Source organism: Erpetoichthys calabaricus, chromosome 3 (genome assembly GCF_900747795.2).
Source record: "Erpetoichthys calabaricus chromosome 3, fErpCal1.3, whole genome shotgun sequence".
In the NCBI taxonomy this organism is placed as follows: Eukaryota; Metazoa; Chordata; class Cladistia; order Polypteriformes; family Polypteridae; genus Erpetoichthys; species Erpetoichthys calabaricus.
This window is the reverse complement of record NC_041396.2, coordinates 12,903,094-12,922,504: the sequence shown is the minus strand read 5'-3', so window position 1 is coordinate 12,922,504 and position 19,411 is coordinate 12,903,094. Positions and strand designations below refer to the sequence as shown.

General features: G+C 42.5%; 1 protein-coding gene across 1 annotated transcript in view; it reads left to right on the top strand.

Moving 5' to 3' along the window:
• Positions 1–18,667, top strand: part of blk (BLK proto-oncogene, Src family tyrosine kinase) — a 244,730-nt gene extending 226,063 nt beyond the window's left edge. Inside the window, exons 12-14 of the mRNA XM_051924437.1 lie at positions 9,089–9,239; positions 11,461–11,592; positions 16,595–18,667. Coding sequence (XP_051780397.1) covers positions 9,089–9,239; positions 11,461–11,592; positions 16,595–16,797 — 486 coding nt within the window. The 3' untranslated portion in view covers positions 16,798–18,667. The remainder of the gene's footprint in view (positions 1–9,088; positions 9,240–11,460; positions 11,593–16,594) is intronic.
• Positions 18,668–19,411: the final 744 nt, after the last annotated feature.

The following is a 19,411-nucleotide window of genomic DNA, read 5'->3' as shown; positions in this document are numbered from 1 at the left end:
TGGCTGATTGTGTGGGTGGGTCAGCAACCTTCTGTCGTCAAGTTCAAGTCGCCACATGCAGAAACCTTGGCGTGTATTTGTGACGATGCAGGTTCTACTCCATGCTCCCGTCTTACTTTTCGGGAGCTCTTGAAATCCCCACACCGGTAATATAACCAGATGAGCTGGACAATGAAGACACCAATCGTAGCAAGGGGATGGTGCTAAAAGGTGCAAGTGCTTTTAGTTAAAAACACAAAAAAACAAAAACAGTGTTCAAATAAAGTGCAGTGTTCCATACTTCATTAAATAAATGAGCCATTAAAAACAGTGAAAATGTGGCGGTTAAGATAATTCCAATAAAAACGAGGTTAAAACAATAGCTGGAAGCAGTTCTTTAAAAAACAAAACCCGGTGCCCCCTTCAACTGGTGGCTCCCCTGCTTCTCCTATCTGGGCTCTGCACCAGAGGAGTTGCCCCTACCTGCAGCTGACCTTCTCCACGTCTGGTTGCCTTCCATCCTCCACCAACACGCGTTTCTTTAATTTCTCGATTCTGTAGGTGTCAAGTAGGACAGACAGGCATCCCAACCAGGACTGTGACAGAGTTCTTCCCTGAACTGGATGCCTAAATAGAAGGGCTGCTGGACTGGATAATCTTCTTCCCGAATCGGATCAGTCGGTGATGAACGTGAATTCCATAATCAGTTCATATCCCCAGAAGGGTAGCAGTGTTCCTCAAGGCTGATCCCAATTACATTTTACTTTCTTATTTGGCTGACACCTTTATCCAAGGTGACTTACGACATTTATGACACAATCGGTTACATTTCTTTAGGTTTTCCAGTGGGAACACAGGCAGGTCAAGTGACTCGCTCATGGTGACACACTGGTTTCAGTAGTGGGATTTGAACCCACAACCTCATTGAAATAAAGTAGATAACGAGAGAGTAGATGTAGTAGTAATAGTAGTAATGGTAGTAGAAAGCGTAGCAGTAGTAGATCTGTTTAAGTTAGCACAAGACGATTGTCTATTATAAAAAAAAAAAAGCTTGGGATTAGACTTGTTCGCAGCAGTTCCGATCCCAAATCTCTGACTCCCATTGCCTTCTGCAGGCCTTTTGCGGCGAGCCAACCACCTTCCGGTCACTCCTGCTCCTCTCAAGCGCTCAGCAGGAGCGACTCAATCAAACTGCCCCGGGTGCCGGCCAAACACCTCGCTAGGGCTCACTTCTCCCAGCTGCCTGTCCTTCTTATAGCGAGCCGGCTCTCACTCACGAGTCGGCTTCTTCACTTCCAGCTTCCCTTTCTTCCTCCTTTAACCTCCGTTTTTTTAATTCAATCTTTTTCTCTCTCAATCTTTTTTTTTCTTCCCTCCGCACTCGCGCTTCTCCTATACAGTGGTACCTCTGGTCACGACCGTAATTCGTTCCAAAACTCTGGGCGCGACCCAATTTGGTCGCAACCTGAACGTAATTTCCCCAAAAGATTGTATGTAAATAGAATCAATCCGTTCCAGACCATACGAACTGTATGTGAATATATTTTTTTAAGTTTTTTAAGCACAAAAATAGTTAATTATACCATAGAATGCACAGTGTAATAGTAAACTAAATGTAAAAACATTGAGAAAACTAACATTGTAAGAGTTTGCAACTAGACCCTTTACGAATGGTTCTGTGCAAGAGAGGACAGGGCTGACTATACTTCCTCAGAAGACTGGCGTCCTTCAACATCTGCAATAAGATGCTGCAGATGTTCTATCAGATGGTTGTGGCGAGCGCCCTCTTCTACACGGTGGTGTGCTGGGGAGGCAGCATAAAGAAGAGGGACGCCTCACACCTAGACAAACTGGTGAGGAAAGCAGGCTCTATTGTAGGCACGGAGCTGGACAGCTTGACATCCATGACAGAGCGACGAGCGCTGAGCAGACTCCTGTCAATCATGGAGAATCCACCGCATCCACTGAACAGGATCATCTCCAGACAGAGGAGCAGCTTCAGCGACAGACTGCTGTCACCGTCCTGCTCCACTGACAGACTGAGGAGATCGTTCCTCCATCACACTATGTGACTCTTCAGTTCCATCTGGGGGGTTAAACGTTAACATTATACAAAGTTATTGTCTGTTATACCTGCATTGTTATCACTCTTTAATTTAATATTGTTCTTTATCAGCATGCTGCTGCTGGAGTATGTGAATTTCCCCTTGGGATTAATAAAGTATCTATCTATCTATCTATCTATCTATCTATCTATCTATCTATCTATCTATCTATCTATCTATCTATCTATCTATCTATCTATCTATCTATCTATCTATCTATCTATCTATCTATCTATCTATCTATCTATCTATCTATCTATCTATCTATCTATCTATCTATCATATAGTGCCTTTTATATCCTATCTATCTATCTATCTATCTATCTATCTATCTATCTATCTATCTATCTATCTATCTATCTATCTATCTATCTATCTATCTATCTATCTATCTATCTATCTATCTATCTATCTATCTATCTATCTATTATATAGTGCCTTTCATATCTATCTATCTATCTATCTATCTATCTATCTATCTATCTATCTATCTATCTATCTATCTATCTATCTATCTATCTATCTATCTATCTATCTATCTATCTATCTATCTATCTATCTATCTATCATATAGTGCCTTGCATATTCTATCTATCTATCTATCTATCTATCTATCTATCTATCTATCTATCTATCTATCTATCTATCTATCTATCTATCTATCTATCTATCTATCTATCTATCTATCTATCTAAAATGGGGACGTGGCTCAGGTGTGAGGATTAGAAGCTCCCGGCCTCAGTTATGGATATGGACGATTTCTCACCTGTGCAGTTAAGCGAGGAGACACCCGCACCACGTCACGTCCAAGAACCGCTCCGGCCACACTACCACACCCCCATTTTAGGCCTCTCATGTGGCGGTTATTTCTTTTAAAAGCTGGCCTTTTCTTCTTAGCTATATCACAGTATTTCACTGTGCTTTTAGTCATAACAGGTAAGTTCAATAATCTTACTAACCAAAAAAGTATTAAATGCAAGGCAAGGAGAATAAAGGGATGCCTAGATGTGAATGACGTACCCTGTGGCATGTCAACTGCTGTGCACGTGCAAATAAACATTAAGAAGGTGCTGTTCAGGGTTTCCAGGTTTTTAAAAGAATTAGAGCCACTTAGAAATGGTGAAATCGTCCCCAAAAAAAAAAAAATAGCCCAATGCTTGACAAAAGGACACACTGAAAAGCGGGGGGCAGTGTCAGAGACAGAGAGTTAGGTATACACCATTAACGCCTGAGTGGGGGGGTTATTTCAGAGTGATAGAATGGGTATATACCATCACACAAGGGGGTGAAGAACTTAGACAAGTGCAAATAGCAGGGAAAAGGGTGCCAGATGGATGAAAAACACAATAAAAATTCAAGGGGTGGGTGCTGAAAAATAGCCCAAAATACCTCATTGATTTTTAAAAAGTAGCCTGAGGAACCCAAACTACCAGCACGCCCAGTTCAAAATTCTACTCAGACTCCATCCCACTCCTGATGGGCCTCGCTGCTAATCCTTTCTGTCATTTATGTTCCCTTGGTTTACCTGGCACTTTTTCTCCACATGCTCTGCCACTGTCCCCCTTGTCTTTTCCTTTTAGGACACACATATGTCACCTACTGTCTTCCTTTCTTTCCTGCACTATTCTTCTGTTACCTCAAATCTTTCTTCTTTTAGACCTTTTCTAGGCTTCTGCTCAAATTCTCTGAACGCCAACTCATCCTGTCTGGGTACCCTGGCAGCCAAACTCATTATTGCCTCCCTCTGGAAGACATCTGAATGCATCACTGTCAACAACCGGCAGTCCTCCTCCTACAATTGGATTTGTTGGATTAGTGGTGCGTTCGGTGATACAAATGAATCCTTTTTTTTTTTTTGTTTTTTAAATTATCTCTTGGCTCAGGCTGGGTGAGAGAGGGTAGCAAGTGGGTGGGTTGGATTACTTTGTATGTTATGTCTGTTTATTCCTGTCAATTTGTTTTTGCTCAATAAAAAGTTCATCACAAAATAAAGTAACCCGAAAAACCGCAACCCACAAAAGACCATTTTTTTCCCGTGGATGACAATCAGAAATGGCACAATTGGGGCGAGAAAACCACAGACCTGGTAACACTGGTGCTATTTAACTTACACTAAACCAAGCGCACAGCTCCATTATCTGCAGATTATAATGGTTTATTATAAGTTATAGTTTATAATGATTTACTGTTTTCACTATATGGCACAGGGAGGCACGGTGGCGCAGTGGGTAGCGCTACTGCCTCGCAGTTAGTAGACCTGAGGTTCGCTTCCCGGGTCCTCCCTGTGTGGAGTTTGCGTGTTCTCCCCGTGTTAGCGTGGGTTTCCTCCCACAGTCCAAAGACATGCAGGTTAGGTGCATTGGCGATCCTAAATTGTGCTTTGTGTGTGCCCTGCGGTGGGCATTTGTTCCTGTGTTGGCTGGGATTGACTCCAGCAGATCCCCGTGACCCTGTGTTTGGATATAGTGGGTTGGATAATGACTGACTGACTGACTATATGGCACTGAAGGTTCTCATGGAGCGCAAACGCAAATATCAGCAGAGTTTCTTTGCAGCCTTTGTCGATTTTCATAAAGTGTTGGACTCAGTTGATCGAGCTGCCCTGTCCTGAGACTTTGCGGGATCCCCTCGAGGTTGCTGGCCAGCCTGTCCACTGGTACTGTGAGTGCTGTGCAGAGTGGAGGCAGGACATCTGTGTTTTTCCCAGTTGATTCTGAGGTTCGTCAGGGGTCTGTTCTGCTGCTACTCTGTTCAATGCTTGTATGGACTGGGTGTTGGGCAAGATTGTGGGGTCCAGTGGCTGTGGGGCATCTGTCGGTGAAGAAAGATTCACTGATCATGACTTTGCTGACGATGCTGTTGACAGAGTCAATGGAGGTTCTGATCGGGGCACTCGAGAGACTGAGTGAGGGGTCTGAGTGTCTGGGCTTGCGAGGGTCCTGATAAATAACAACAGCCAGGCCTTTAATGACCTCTTGGGCACGGCCATCAGCAGTGTGTCTGTCTGCGGAGAGAGTGTTGACCTCGTCGAGAGGTTTACTTACCTCGGCAGTGACATTCACGTCTCTGGTGACTCTTCCTATGAAGTCAGTAGATGAATTGGGAGAGCATTGGGGATCATGGAAAGGAGTGTGTGATGCTCCAGATATCTCTACAAAAGGAGTCCTGGTGCTTCCTGTCTTGTTATATGGTTGTGAGACATGGACGCTATCCAGTGACCTGAGATGAAGACTGGACTCCTTCTGTACTGTGTCTCTTCGGAGAGTCCTTGGGTACCGTTGGTTTGACTTTGTGTTGCTCATGGAGTCCCGAATGAGGCACATGACCTTCATTATGAGGGAGCGTCAATTACGGCACTACAGCCATGTGGCACGATTCCCCAAAGGTGATCAGCTCACAGGACCCTCATTGTTGGGGACCCGAGTGGATGGACCAGGCCAAGGGGATGCCCACTTAACGCCTGGCTGTGACAGATGGAGGGTCATTTCTAGAGTGGGGGACTGGACCGCGCATCTGCCTGAGGGGCTGTTTCGTCATGTGATGGGTGCAGCAACGTGCTGTACCAGTGCATGCTCCCCAACCTGACCTGACCTGACTATTTCAATGTCACTATAATTTAATAGGGAGACCAAACATCCCAGTGACAGGGACAGTCCTGAGTTTCGGGTTAAGTATCCCAGTAAATAACTGAAAAATATTTAAGTGTTATCACTAGTCATAGTCTTATCAGGCTGCCTATCTAATAAAACACTTGTTCGCCGAAATAAACGTTTTCACAATATATTAAGAACAGCGCATACAAAACTCTAAAGGGGACCCACCCATCATACCACAACTCCCAGTTCGATATAATATATAAGTATAATAATACAATTCAATCTCTGACAGGGAAAACTTAAGAATTTGTGTAATGCATTTGAAGAGCATCACGAGGACGACCAAGGAGCCAACAAAACCAGACAGCACTGCCAATTACTTGTCTCCTGTATGTCCATTTGTAAAAGCATATTTTTTTTCCTGTGCCCTGAAGCCTCTCAGATAATAATAAGATAAAGCAGGCATTGGAGAAATGTGGTTGGGCTTTATTTGTGGGCATACGTGCCACACAAATGGTTGGGACTTTGGAAGTCTAGACATTCTGTAATTTACCATCAGAGTGTCACACTCACTAGATATCCATGATGGCCGCTCGCTTTGATAATTCCCTGACATTTGTCATAACTGTTTAAGCTTTGCAAGTCCCATTTCATGCTCAAGCTAAGAAGGAATTCTTTATAAAAGATTTTTATTTAAGTTATGTTAATTTTCAGTTGTAAATAGTCACTGTGTGTCAATAAGGTGTGTGTGTGTGTGTCTTTTTGTGTGTGATTGAGTGCAAGTGGTCCATTGTCATGGATTCGAGTCCATGTCCCCACCTGTTTTAAGCCTTTTGACCAATCCTGGCCTTTGGCCAGTGGCGGGCCGTCAGGGCCTTCAAGGCCTTCTCTGCTGGCCTAAAAAAATCACAAACTGATGTTATATTTTGCCCATGAATACTTATTAAATAATTCCAAATAGTCTGTCCGCTTCCTTTCATAGCTTTTCCGTTGGTTGTGCTGCTTCCAGACATGTATTTTCGTATTAAAGCATTTAACCAATCACATTTTAGCCATCATTTGTTGCCAGGCAGGGTCAAAGTCAAAGAAGTCTGCCCGGAGGCCTTCACAATCCGTTCTGCAGGCCCTCTAACACAAAATAAATGTCGATTAAACCGTTGCTTCAACCAATCAGATTTTGAGTTGGTTTCACTAGGGCCCTCTAGCAGGCGTACGGCAACGTCACCGTATTCAGACCCGTTGATTGGATAGGATGGTGTAATATAAAAATCTGAATGAGAGCATCATGGGGCAGCTGTACACATTGGTATGTTTGGCGGTGAGCATTCCTATGTCCACTGCTTCTGTCGAGCGGACATTTTCAGCCCTAAAGTGAATTAAAACTTATGCCAGAAATACGAGAGAGCAGGTTTGACTTGCAGCATTCGCTTCGATGGCGATAGAAAGGGACTTCGTGATGGACCTGAAGTGCACGGATAATCTGTACGACAGAGTAATTGACCTGTTTTTGAGGAAAGAGAGGAGGATGGATTTTGTTTACAAATAATCCGAATTTTTGGTGAGTAAAATGTTGCGATTTTCCTAAATAATATTGCAAGTTCATGAGTTATTATTGATGTTTTTTATGTGTGTCGCGGGCTGTAGCTGCAGTAGAAAGGAACTTGTTCACCCCTGGTTTGTCTATTCAATAAAGGCATTTATTGTGGCTATAGGAGTTATCTATCTGCGATGCAACAGCTCTTTATACTGTATTTCTGCATATTAAGATGGTTTTTATAACCATAAATTAGTTTATGAGGGGCGGGTTGATTCAGACGGAGCACTACTGAAGGCCTAGGTGTGAAATGCACGGTCCGCCACTGCCTTCGGCCATTGCAATTCTGAAATGAACCGATAAAGTTCTACAACTTACTAAGTGGACACAATCCATTGAGGACCACAGTGCTTGCACAGCCCTCAAGCTCGCCAGCATGTTATGCCATGCATACATTTTCTAACTTGTTCATTTTTGCTGCACCACTGGGCTCTCACTTTGAATTACAATCCAGTAACATATGTAGATGCTAAAACGGATGGACGGGCATCCTGACTGGGTTGGAGTGTATTACCTTGCCCAGCCTGGGGGGCTATAATGGAAGGATCACTTGGATGGAGAGGCATCCCAGCCAAGAAGGTTCCCAGTTCCAATCCCAGTCGATGAAAGGGAATAAAGGATAGACAGAGGGAGGTTAATTTGTAGTTCAGAGGGGTGGCCCTGTCAGGGTGTTACTGTGGTTTTGGAATTCGGGATGTTTTTATGCCACCTACTGGTCACAGACATCTAATGCTCATATCACACCTCAACTATATCAACCAATAAAGTATCTATCTATCTATCTATCTATCTATCTATCTATCTATCTATCTATCTATCTATCTATCTATCTATCTATCTATCTATCTATCTATCTATCTATCTATCTATCTATCTATCTATCTATCTATCTATCTATCTATCTATCTATCCAATCAGAAGTCATATTTTTCCTTTTGAAGTTTTCTAGTCAGGTCTGATTGGATAGCTGCATAATCATGAGGATCGAAGTGAGGAAGGGTGTCCATTGGATAGTTGATTGCTGTGTGAGCCTGTACGGTCAGTGAAAACTTGGACCTGAGATGTTTTCAGAGCAGGGCCCCATGGTACGCACCCAAGTCATCCTTATAGTATATCAGGCCATAAGTGTAAGAGGTGATTTTTATATTCATTTTCACAAAGTGACATGTACATTTTCAATGAGATCTAAACACCCGACAAGTCGGCTGAAAACATTCTTACTTATGACTCCATACCCAGGATGTTTCAAGAAAAGGTTTTGTTGATCGGTACCAACTAACATCAGACTTTTGAATTATTATATACAAAAAGTGCATAGAAAGCTAACAGCTCATCATGATTGATGTCAGACCTCATGCGCTCCCTCGAGTTTTGGGTTCTTTGTGTGGTGGTAGATGAGCTGCTGTGCACTTCTGTTGGCCTGAGTCACAGTTACATCGAACCTGCCGTCTCTTCTGAAAAGGCTGAAATTCTGTAAGGGATCATCTGTACCTGACAGATTTTCCTTGTATCTGGAGATCAGTGAACGTCAGGGCTGAAAGGGTCAGAATGCTGACAGCTGACCTGTGTCATTGACCTTGCATGCAATTGTCCCTTGTGCCCAGTGTATATGTTCATGATAACAAAGCTCAAACTATCAATATAAAACAAAGATTACATCTCACCTGAAGAAGGGGCCTGAGCTGCCTCAAAAGCTTGCATATTGTAATCTTTTTAGTTAGCCAATAAAAGGTGTCATTTTGCTTGACTTCTCACTGCATATTAAAACAAAGAATTGATTAATGGAATGACGTTTTCATGAATCTTCACCCTAGGTGTCAGAAGGAATGGCCTACATCGAGAGAAAAAATTACATTCACCGTGATCTTCGGGCGGCCAATATCCTTGTCTCCGAGACCCTGACTTGCAAGGTGGCAGACTTTGGCTTAGCCAGGATTATTGAGAACGAATACACCGCACAGGAGGGTAAGTATTGACGTAGAGTCGAGCAGATGGGAGATGGGAGGACCGGTGAAAGGCGAGTGACCGTAACACCCCTCAAAACGCTCCAAAGAAAACGTGATTAAGTTAAATTTATAGGCTGTTTTGAGACCAAAAGGAGGACCTGCCCAGTATCAGTATAGTGTTACACAGAATTTGCTGTGTAGTTCTAGTAGAGGCGAGGATGAATCAGCAAGTCTCATTTCCTCCCATAATGCATTGCCACTGCAGGATTCTTCATTGGAATAGACAGGTACTAAAATGAAGGAGTGATTTTTGATTCTGTTGTTTTCTCATTTTGTAGTGGCAGTTCATATGAATGCATTCATACGCGGTGTGATCAAAAAGTCTTGTGAACGTTGATGCAAAGCACCATCCAAGAACAATGCAAAACAATTCAATGGAGGTTCTGACATGTCCATCAACTAATTTGATGCTGCCAGTCGTTTGTGAGCCTCTGTTGAGTTCAAGTTTGTCGTTAATAACGGATATCGAGCAACGCTTAAATATGAAATTTTGTTTCAAATTGCAAAAAGCTCAGGAAACCCATCAGATGTTAAAATCGGTTTATGGTGACACTGCACCGACAATTAAGACTGTTTACAAGTGGTGTAAGAGCCATTTCCTAGTTACATAAGATTCGTAAATGTTTTTCCAAATGTTCGTACATAATCTATGGGAGGATCCTATAACCCCCGTCAGTTGAATTGAATTGGTATATTCTTGCTGTTTCTAATAGCTCTGACTAAACATTATTCTCAGTTAGTGATCAGCCTTGCCATGTGTAAGGTGTAGAGGGCACATGGTTTTAAACCGGGCCTCTCGTGCCTTTTGTGTGCGTGTTTTTGTGTGTCAAGTAACATGTAAGACAAAGCACTTAATCGTAAGTGCTGCTGCGTACATTTAAAGCATACAGAAGAAAACGTTAAGAGTCTTTATGTTGTGAAAGTCAGTCTTGAAGAAAACAAAACTTCAAAAACACAGAAAAAGATTTGGGGACCGTCCCCGTATATTGTCGTCCAGACAATAATAAAGAAACTGATTTGTAACTTGTAAAGAAAAACGAAAACTTTACAACGCACAAAATGGTGTTTCTATATGACAAGGAATGATGGGACAGGAAATGGTTGGCAGGAAGTGACGATTGGAGACAGGAAGCGGAACCAACGTCATCCGGAGTCAACAGAAGTGGAGGATCGTGGAACCGGAAGTGACATCATTGAGATTGACCGGAAGTTACGTCATCACGGCCATTTTGAACCCGGAAATGGATATCCTTATTTTTCTTCTGACTTTCTGTAGAATGAGAGAGATTCAGGTAAGTACCACGTGATGACCCTCTGTCTCGCGATAATTCACTCACCTTTAGGCTCTTTGACTGCCTCCAACTCGCACATGTGTGACAACGTATAGAAGAAGAAGTTAAGAACTTTTAAGTACAGAAATAACTGAAGTTGTACAAGAAAAGCTAAGTTTAGAGAAGATACAGTTTTCCTTTTTTTTGCATTTTATTCTACGTGTGTAACAACTTTTTTCTTTTATTCTTGTGTGGATTATTTGCTTTTAATTTTCACTAAATATTTTTAAAATGAACTTTTGGACTGAGAGATTTCTTTCGGCACATGTTTTACCCCTGCTTGAACTCGCCTTACACTCCGGCGGCTACAAATAGTTTGATCGATATCGTAATGGATCTGACTCGGTTGAAGACAAGAAAAGATCCGGACGTCCTTCAACAACAATAACCGAGGAAAATGTTGAAACGGTTTCATTCTTCATCATGACAACGCTCCTTATCACACATCCCCTTCTAGTACGACAATTTCTGTCGAATATAAAAACATTACACTGTGTTCGTATCCACCTTATTCGCTGGATCTGGCACCGTGTGACTTCTGGCTGTTCCCTAAATTGAAAATCACCATGAAAGGCCAACAATTTCAATCCATTGAGGACATCCAGGCAGTCACGACAGCCCAACTAAAGACACTCTCGACAGGAAACTTGGGAGCCTTGGGATAAGTGTATTTGAAGTGGATGAGAGTATTCTGAGGGTGACTAGTAGTTGTAAATCTTTAACTATAATAAACGTTTCTTTTTTAAAACATTCGCCGTGTTATTTGATCACACCTCGTATCTCAGACACTGGCATCTTTTCATTTTTGCTCATTTTTTTACTCTTTATATGTTTTTCTGCTTTGTTCAGGTGCAAAATTCCCCATCAAATGGACAGCACCAGAAGCCATCAACTTTGGCAAATTCAGCATAAAGTCAGACGTGTGGTCCTTTGGAATCCTCCTTACAGAAATTGTGACGTATGGGCGGATTCCTTATCCAGGTAATTCACTCCAGCGCGTTGGGGGCTTTGTAACGGGGGCACCTTGTCTGTCCTGTGAGATACGACTGGGGATGCCGTGTATTATGATGTGTGTCAAATGGGCAAGAAAGGGGGCAGCAGGTCATTGTTGGTCAATTGTTATAAATGGTTGGGTAGAAGACAGAGATGTTCTGGATTAATTGTTTAACATCCAAAACTGTAAGACTGTTCCAGAATAAGAACACAAGAAATCTGACAAATGAGAGGACACCATTTCATCCACATCCACAGAAACCTTGACAACCTTTAAGAAGCAACCCCCACGGGGGTCAATGCTGGGGTGCTGATATTATTAATATACAGTGCATCTGGAAAGTATTCACAGCGCATCACTTTTTCCACATTTTCTTATATTACAGCCTCATTCCAAAATGGATTAAATTCATTTTTTTCCTCAGAATTCTACACACAACACCCCATAATGACAACGTGAAAAAAAGTTTACTTGAGATTTTTGCAAATTTATTAAAAATAAAACAATTGAGAAAGCACAAGTACATAAGTATTCACAGCCTTTGCCATGAAGCTCAAAATTGAGCTCAGGTGCATCCTGTTTCCCCTGATCATCCTTGAGATGTTTCTGCAGCTTCATTGGAGTCCACCTGTGGTAAATTCAGTTGACTGGACATGATTTAGAAAGGCACACACCTGTCTATAGAAGGTCCCACAGTTGACAGTTCATGTCAGAGCACAAACCAAGCATGAAGTCAAAGGAATTGTCTGTAGACCTCTGAGACAGGATTGGCACAAATCTGGGGAAGGTTACAGAAAAATTTCTGCTGCTTTGAAGGTCCCAATGAGCACAGTGGCCTCCATCATCCATAAGTGGAAGAAGTTCAAAACCACCAGGACTCTTCCTAGAGCTGGCTGGCCATCTAAACTGAGCGATCAGAGGAGAAGGGCCTCAGTCAGGGAGGTGACCAAGAACCCGATTGTCACTCTGTCAGTGCTTATGAGGTCCTCTGTGGAGAGAGGATAACCTTCCAGAAGGACAACCATCTCTGCAGCAATCCACCAATCAGGCCTGTATGGTAGAGTGGCCAGACGGAAGCCACTCCTTAGTAAAAGGCACATGGCAGCCCGCCTGGAGTTTGCCAAAAGGCACCTGAAGGACTCTCAGACCATGAGAAAGAAAATTCTCTGGTCTGATGAGACAAAGATTGAACTCTTTGGTGTGAATGCCAGGCGTCACGTTTGGAGGAAACCAGGCTCCGCTCATCACCAGGCCAATACCATCCCTACAGTGAAGCATGGTGGTGGCAGCATCATGCTGTGGGGATGTTTTAAAGCGGCAGGGACTGGGAGAATAGTCAGGATAAAGGGAAAGATGACTGCAGCAATGTACAGAGACCTCCTGGATGAAAACCTGCTCCAGAGCGCTCTTGACCTCAGACTGGGGCGACGGTTCATCTTTCAGCAGGACAACGACCCTAAGCACACAGCCAAGATATCAAAGGAGTGGCTTCAGGACACCTCTGTGAATGTCCTTGAGTTGCCCAGCCAGAGCCCAGACTTGAATCCGATTGAACATCTCTGGAGAGATCTTAAAATGGCTGTGCACCGACGCTTCCCATCCAACCTGATGGAGCTTGAGAGGTGCTGCAAAGAGGAATGGGCGAAACTGGCCAAGGAGAGGTGTGCCAAGCTTGTGGCATCATATTCAACAAGACTTGAAGCTGGAATTGCTGCCAAAGGTGCATCGACAAAGTATTGAGCAAAAGCTGTGAATACTTATGGACATGGGATTTCTCAATTTTTTTATTTTTAATAAATTTACAAAAACCTCAAGTAAACTTTTTTCACGTTGTCATTATGGGGTGTTGTGTGTAGAATTCTGAGGAAAAAAATGAATTGAATCCATTTTGGAATAAGGCTGTAACATAACAAAATGTGGAAAAAGTGATGCTCTGTGAATACTTTCTGGATGCACTGTATGTATATGATATGGATAGGAATATAAGATGTGGTGAGAGAGAACATGCTGGTGATGGGTGTAACAGAGCAAGATGCCGAGGACAGGATGAGATGGAAACAGAGGATCCTCTGTGGCAACCCCTAACGGGAGCAGCCGAAAGAACAAGAAGTTAAATAATAACAAGCTGGTTCATTTTGCAGATGATATCAAGCTTAGTGGACTGGCAGATAATTGAGAATCCATTAAACCATCACAGAGTGACTTGGACTGCATGCTGGCTTGGGTCGATTCATAGCCAATGAAATTTAATGTCAGTAAATGTAAAATATTTCAAGTAGGAAGTAAAAATGTGATGTTTTAATACACAATGGGACGTCTGAAAATCGAGAGTACACCTTATGAGAAGAATCTAGGAGTTGTAGAGGACTTGACACTCTCAACTGCAAGACTGTGTTCAGAAGCCATTAAGGAGGCAAACAAAATGTCAGGTTATATAGCGCCTTGATGTGTGGAGTACAAATCACAGGAGGTTCTGCTCAGTCTTTATAACACACTGGTGAGGCCTCATCTGGAGTACTGGGTGCAGTTTTGGTCTACAGGCTACAAAAAGGACATAACAGCACAAGAAAAAGTCCAGAGAAGAGCGACGAGGCTGATTAGAGGACTACAGGGGATGAGTTATGAGGAAAGATTAAAAGAGCTGAGCCTTTACAGTTTAAGCAGAAGAAGATTAAGAGTAGACCTAACTGAAGTGTTTAACATTATGATGGGAATTAGTCCAGTGGATCAAGACGGTGACTTTAAAATGAGTTCATCAAGAAGGATTTAGGAGTTGTAGTGGACTCAACATATTTAACTACCTGACAGTGTTCAGAAGCCATTAAGAACGCTAACAGAATGTCAGGTTATATAGCGCCTTGATGTGTGGAGTACAAGTCACAGGAGGTTCTGCTCAGTCTTTATAACACACTGGTGAGGCCTCATCTGGAGTACTGGGTGCAGTTTTGGTCTCCAAAAGGACATAGTAGCACAATTAAAAGATAAGAGAAGAGCAACTAGGCTGATTAGAGGGCTACAGAGGATTAGAAACTTGGTGGATTGGCAGATAATCTCGAATCTGCTGAATGGTCACAGAAGGATTTGGATAGCAGACAGGCTTGGGCAGATTTGAGGCAATTGATATTTAATGTCAGTAAATGTAAAGTATTACACATAGGAAGTGAAAATATGAGATCTGGATAAACAACGGGCCGTCTAAAATATGAAAGTACATTCTCATTTCCGACACATCTGAATTCTTCTTCTTAGCTCCGTTTAATGAAATTTAATGTCAGTAAATGTAAAGTATTATACGTAGGAAGTAAAAAGGTGAAGCTTGAATATACAATGGGTGGTCGGAAAATCGAGAGTCTACCTTATGAGAAGGATTTAGGAGTCGTAGTGGACTCTAAACTATCGACTTCCCAACAGTGTTCAGAAGCCATTAAGAAGGCTAACAGAATGTCAGGTTATATAGCGCCTTGATGTGTGCAGTACAAGTCACAGGAGGTTCTGCTCAGTCTTTATAACACACTCGTGAGGCCTCGTCTGGAGTACTGGGTGCAGTTTTGGTCTACAGGCTACAAAAAGGAAATAACAGCACTAGAGAAAGTACAGAGAAGAGCAACTAGGCTGATTACAAAGGGGATTAGCAGTTTGGTGTATTGGCAGATAATCTCAAATCCGTTGAATCATCACAGAAGGACTTGGACAGCAGACGGTTCTGGGCAAATTGTTGCAGATGAAATTTCATTTCAATAAATGTAAAGGATTACATGTAGGATGTAAAAATATAAGGTTTAAATACACAATGGGGGGTCTGAAAATCAAAAGCACACCTCATGAGAAGGATTTAGGAGTCATAGTGGACTCTAAGCTATTGACTTCCTGACAGTGTTCAGAAGCCATTAAGAAGGCTCACAGAATGTCAGGTTATATAGCGCCTTGATGTGTGGAGTACAAGTCACAGGAGGTTCTGCTCAGTCTTTATAACACACTGGTGAGGCCTCATCTGGAGTACTGGCTGCAGTTTTGGTCTCCAGGCTACAAAAAGGACATAACAGCACTAGAGAAGGTCCAGAGAAGAGCAACTAGGCTGATTCCAGGGCTACAGGGGATGAGTTATGAAGAAAGATTAAAAGAGCTGAGCCTTTACAGTTTAAGCAGAAGAACATTAAGAGGAGACCTGAGTGAAGTGTTTAAAATGTGAAGGGAATTAGTCCAGTGGATCAAGACGGTGACTTTAAAATGAGTTCATCAAGAACACGGGGACACAGTTGGAAACTTGTTAAGGGGAAAGTTTTCACAAACATTAGGAAGTTTTTATTCACACAGAGAACCACAGACACCTGGAGTAAGCGACCAAGTAGTGTGGTGGACAGGAGGACTTTAGGACCTTTCAAAACTGGACTTGATGATATTTTGGAGGAATTAGGTGGATTGGATTTGGCAGGCTTTGCTGGGCTGAATGGCCTATTCTGGTCTAAATTTTTCTAATGTTCTAAATAGGTGGAGTGGTGGCTCTGAGGTTAGGGATCTGCATCACCAATCAGAAGGTTGCCAGTTCAAACCCTGTAAATGACAGAAGTGATTCCACTCTGTTGTGCCCTTGAGCAAGGCTGGTATCGAGGGATGCTGCCATCTAGTGACTAGGACGGTGATAAACACCTCCAAACAGAGTTCTTCCTTGTCCTTCCCTTTCTTCCTGGTCAGAGAAGGTCCCAGAAATATGTCGGGTTGGGGACACCTGTGCATCCCGGGTAAGGAATCTTTTTTTTCCTGGTCAGGATGCCCGTCCATCCCATGTGACACTTACAGCATACAACCAGATGGGACCTAAGAATTACAGAGGTAGAGTACATAAAGATTAGGTAGGTTGGTGTCAAAGAGTGAGCGACAGGTGAGGGTCATACCTTCACCTGAGGGGCTTCAAATCTACAGGACTGCACTGTTTGCCCTAACGTTTGGGACATATGATTTCACTAATGCAAAATCTTTTCCTTCTGCTAGGTATGACTAACCCAGAAGTCATCCGATATTTGGACCGGAGGTACCGCATGCCCTGCCCTGAAAGCTGTCCAAAGCAGCTCTATGAGATCATGCTGATATGTTGGAATGAGAGTCCAGAAGAGAGGCCCACCTTTGAATATTTACAAACCACCCTGGAAGACTTCTACGTAGCCACAGAAGGCCAGTATGAGGTGCACCCCTAGGAGGAGGAGGAGGAGAGACACTAGGGACCCCTGAACTGAGAGCTCCTGGTACAATCTGTGACCGAGACTTTGGCCAAAGTGTCAGCGAATGTACCCCCTTCTCCCTTTAGAAGACGTACGGGGACAGTATGTAGAAATCGACTTGAGTTCCTCGCTGTTACGCTATTTATTTGCCTTCATGGCTGGATGAATTTGTATTCAGTTGACTTGACCAAAGACAATGGAAATCCATTGGGATAGGCCCAGTTTCAGCCCAGCACTTCCTAATGACACTCACCAGGATCCTCTTTGAAGAGTTAGACGCACGCGTACTGTTGAGCTCTGAGGTGCTTTCAGATTCTCAATTAGGGAGGGAATGCAAGGAACGGTGGATGGAAGACAAAGGCTTGTCTCAGATATGGAAATGTAATAAAAAGGAAACCTCTCTTCTTGATTTGATTGAAGATGGAGCTCCTTTGATTTTTGGTGGAACCATCCACCTCGCTCTCCTTACCCGGTCATCGTAGAAACTTGTCGGAAACAATTACCTTTGGAAATAACGTCAAGTCGAAATTCAAAGGAAACTCAAAGTCCTGCTAATTCTTGGTTGTCTACGAAGCTCACATTTGGCCTCCACAAAATGAACGTCATGGGACAAAACCAACAGTCCTTGACTATGCAATATGAACTTGAACCTTGTGTACTGTTTGTAATTTTTTTTGGAAAACTTTTTATAAAACTTGAGCGTTGTCCAGTCACAGCAGGGTGTCGGCCCCTGTGTCTGGATGGGGTTGAGGAGACGATGTTTTGAATCACTAGCACTGAGTGCAATAATGATACCAGTATGTCTGCCATCCCTGCAATGCTTGGCCGTTCCTTAAGCTTTTGCCATTTGTCTGGTTATTAGGTGCCACTGATATTCATTTTTTCTTGACCTAGACAACCATTAGGATGCCCCCCCTGTCAATCATTACTGGCATGTGATTGACATTACCAGGCCAATGACATTTTCTGTAACTTATTGTGCCCACATGGCTACCCTGGCAACCGATTATTGTGTAAATTGAGTTATTGGCATTGGACAAGCTTAGCACTGGCATAAAGAAAGCTCTCAAACATTCCATAAAAGCAACCTGACACACATTTTGAAATTATTCTGAAGCTCTATCTCTCTCTCAGCTGTCTGAATGACGTCCACCAAGGTTCTCAATGTCTCCTTTAGAAGGCCTGGGAGTCAAATCCTGGAGATGGGGTCCACTTTGGGAGTGACGTCTCTAATGTTGGGTTCCTCTTCTCCCAATCTTTCACAGCCTTCCACCTTGTCATTGTTGCCATGATTTCTAACTGTAAAAAATGTGATCTGTTCATCTTTGTTTATAATGCTTTGACAATCCATCCATCCATTATCCAACCATTAGCCAATCCCAGCCAACACAGGGCGCAAGGCAGGAAACAAACCCTGGGCAGGGCGGCAGCCCACCACAGTGCTTTGACTGTGGTTAGACCCGAATTGATTCTTTGGCTGAACCTTTGGTAGAGGACCATGTCTGCTTACTGGTTAGCACTGGTGCCTTACAGCTCCCGAGTTTTGGGTTTGCATGCTGTCCTGACTATGTGCAGTTTTCATGTTCTCTTCGTGTTATTGTGGATTTTTACTCCAGTTTTCTTCCACATCCTACAGATTATGCAGTGTAGGCCAATGGGTGATTCTGATCTTAAGGGCGTGCAGATTTCTGTCCAGCAGGGGGTGCTGTCTTTATGAATAGGTTGGGTTCAGTGTGGAAAGGTGGTTCTGCTTGCAGTGCCATCTTAAATCCTCACCCGTGACAAAATAATCAAATCAGCAACAGAAATCAATCACAAGCCAAGTGATAATTTTATACTTCGCTTGTATTAACCCTTAACATACCAAGCCTATGTCATCAACATTGTTTACCAAGTCTTCTGAGGACCCCATTTTTTTTTGTTATTTCTCAATTATTTGTTCTGTAAGATTGTTCAAAATACGTTTTTTGGGTGTCTGGAGATATATTTCAGTTAAAGTATTGTGAGCATAATTTTTTTTCCTTTATTTCAACAATTTCTTTAGAATATTGTATACATTTGTATAACATTGTACAGGCTTGTGTTTGTAAATCTGAATAAATAATTTTGACAATACAGTGTATAAATTTTTATCCGATTATAATAATATAATAAAATATATAATAATAATATAATTATTATAATATATATATCCAATTATATCATTTTACAAAAACAAATGGCACAGATTCATTGGTTGCTACCGCTACAATCCTTGGCACATGTCACGGTTGTGGTTGTCTTCCTGTGTGTCTCACAGACAAAACTTTTGAATTCCCCGCAGACTGTGTTGACTTTCTTGTCTTTGCTTCTGGGACAGTATGAACAAACAAGAAATAAAACAATCACCTTCGGTAACGTAGTATACCAAGCAGGGTCCTGCCGGGACCCCAAGTGCGTTTTTATTTTTTTACGGTTTTTTGAAAGAACGCATTATAAGCATAACAATGAAATATTTATCGTTACCTCATCCGGGAGGAATAGAAAAATCAAGGTTAAATTGGTTGTTATACTTACGGCAGGATCACAAAAAATCACCCTCTGGGGTCCT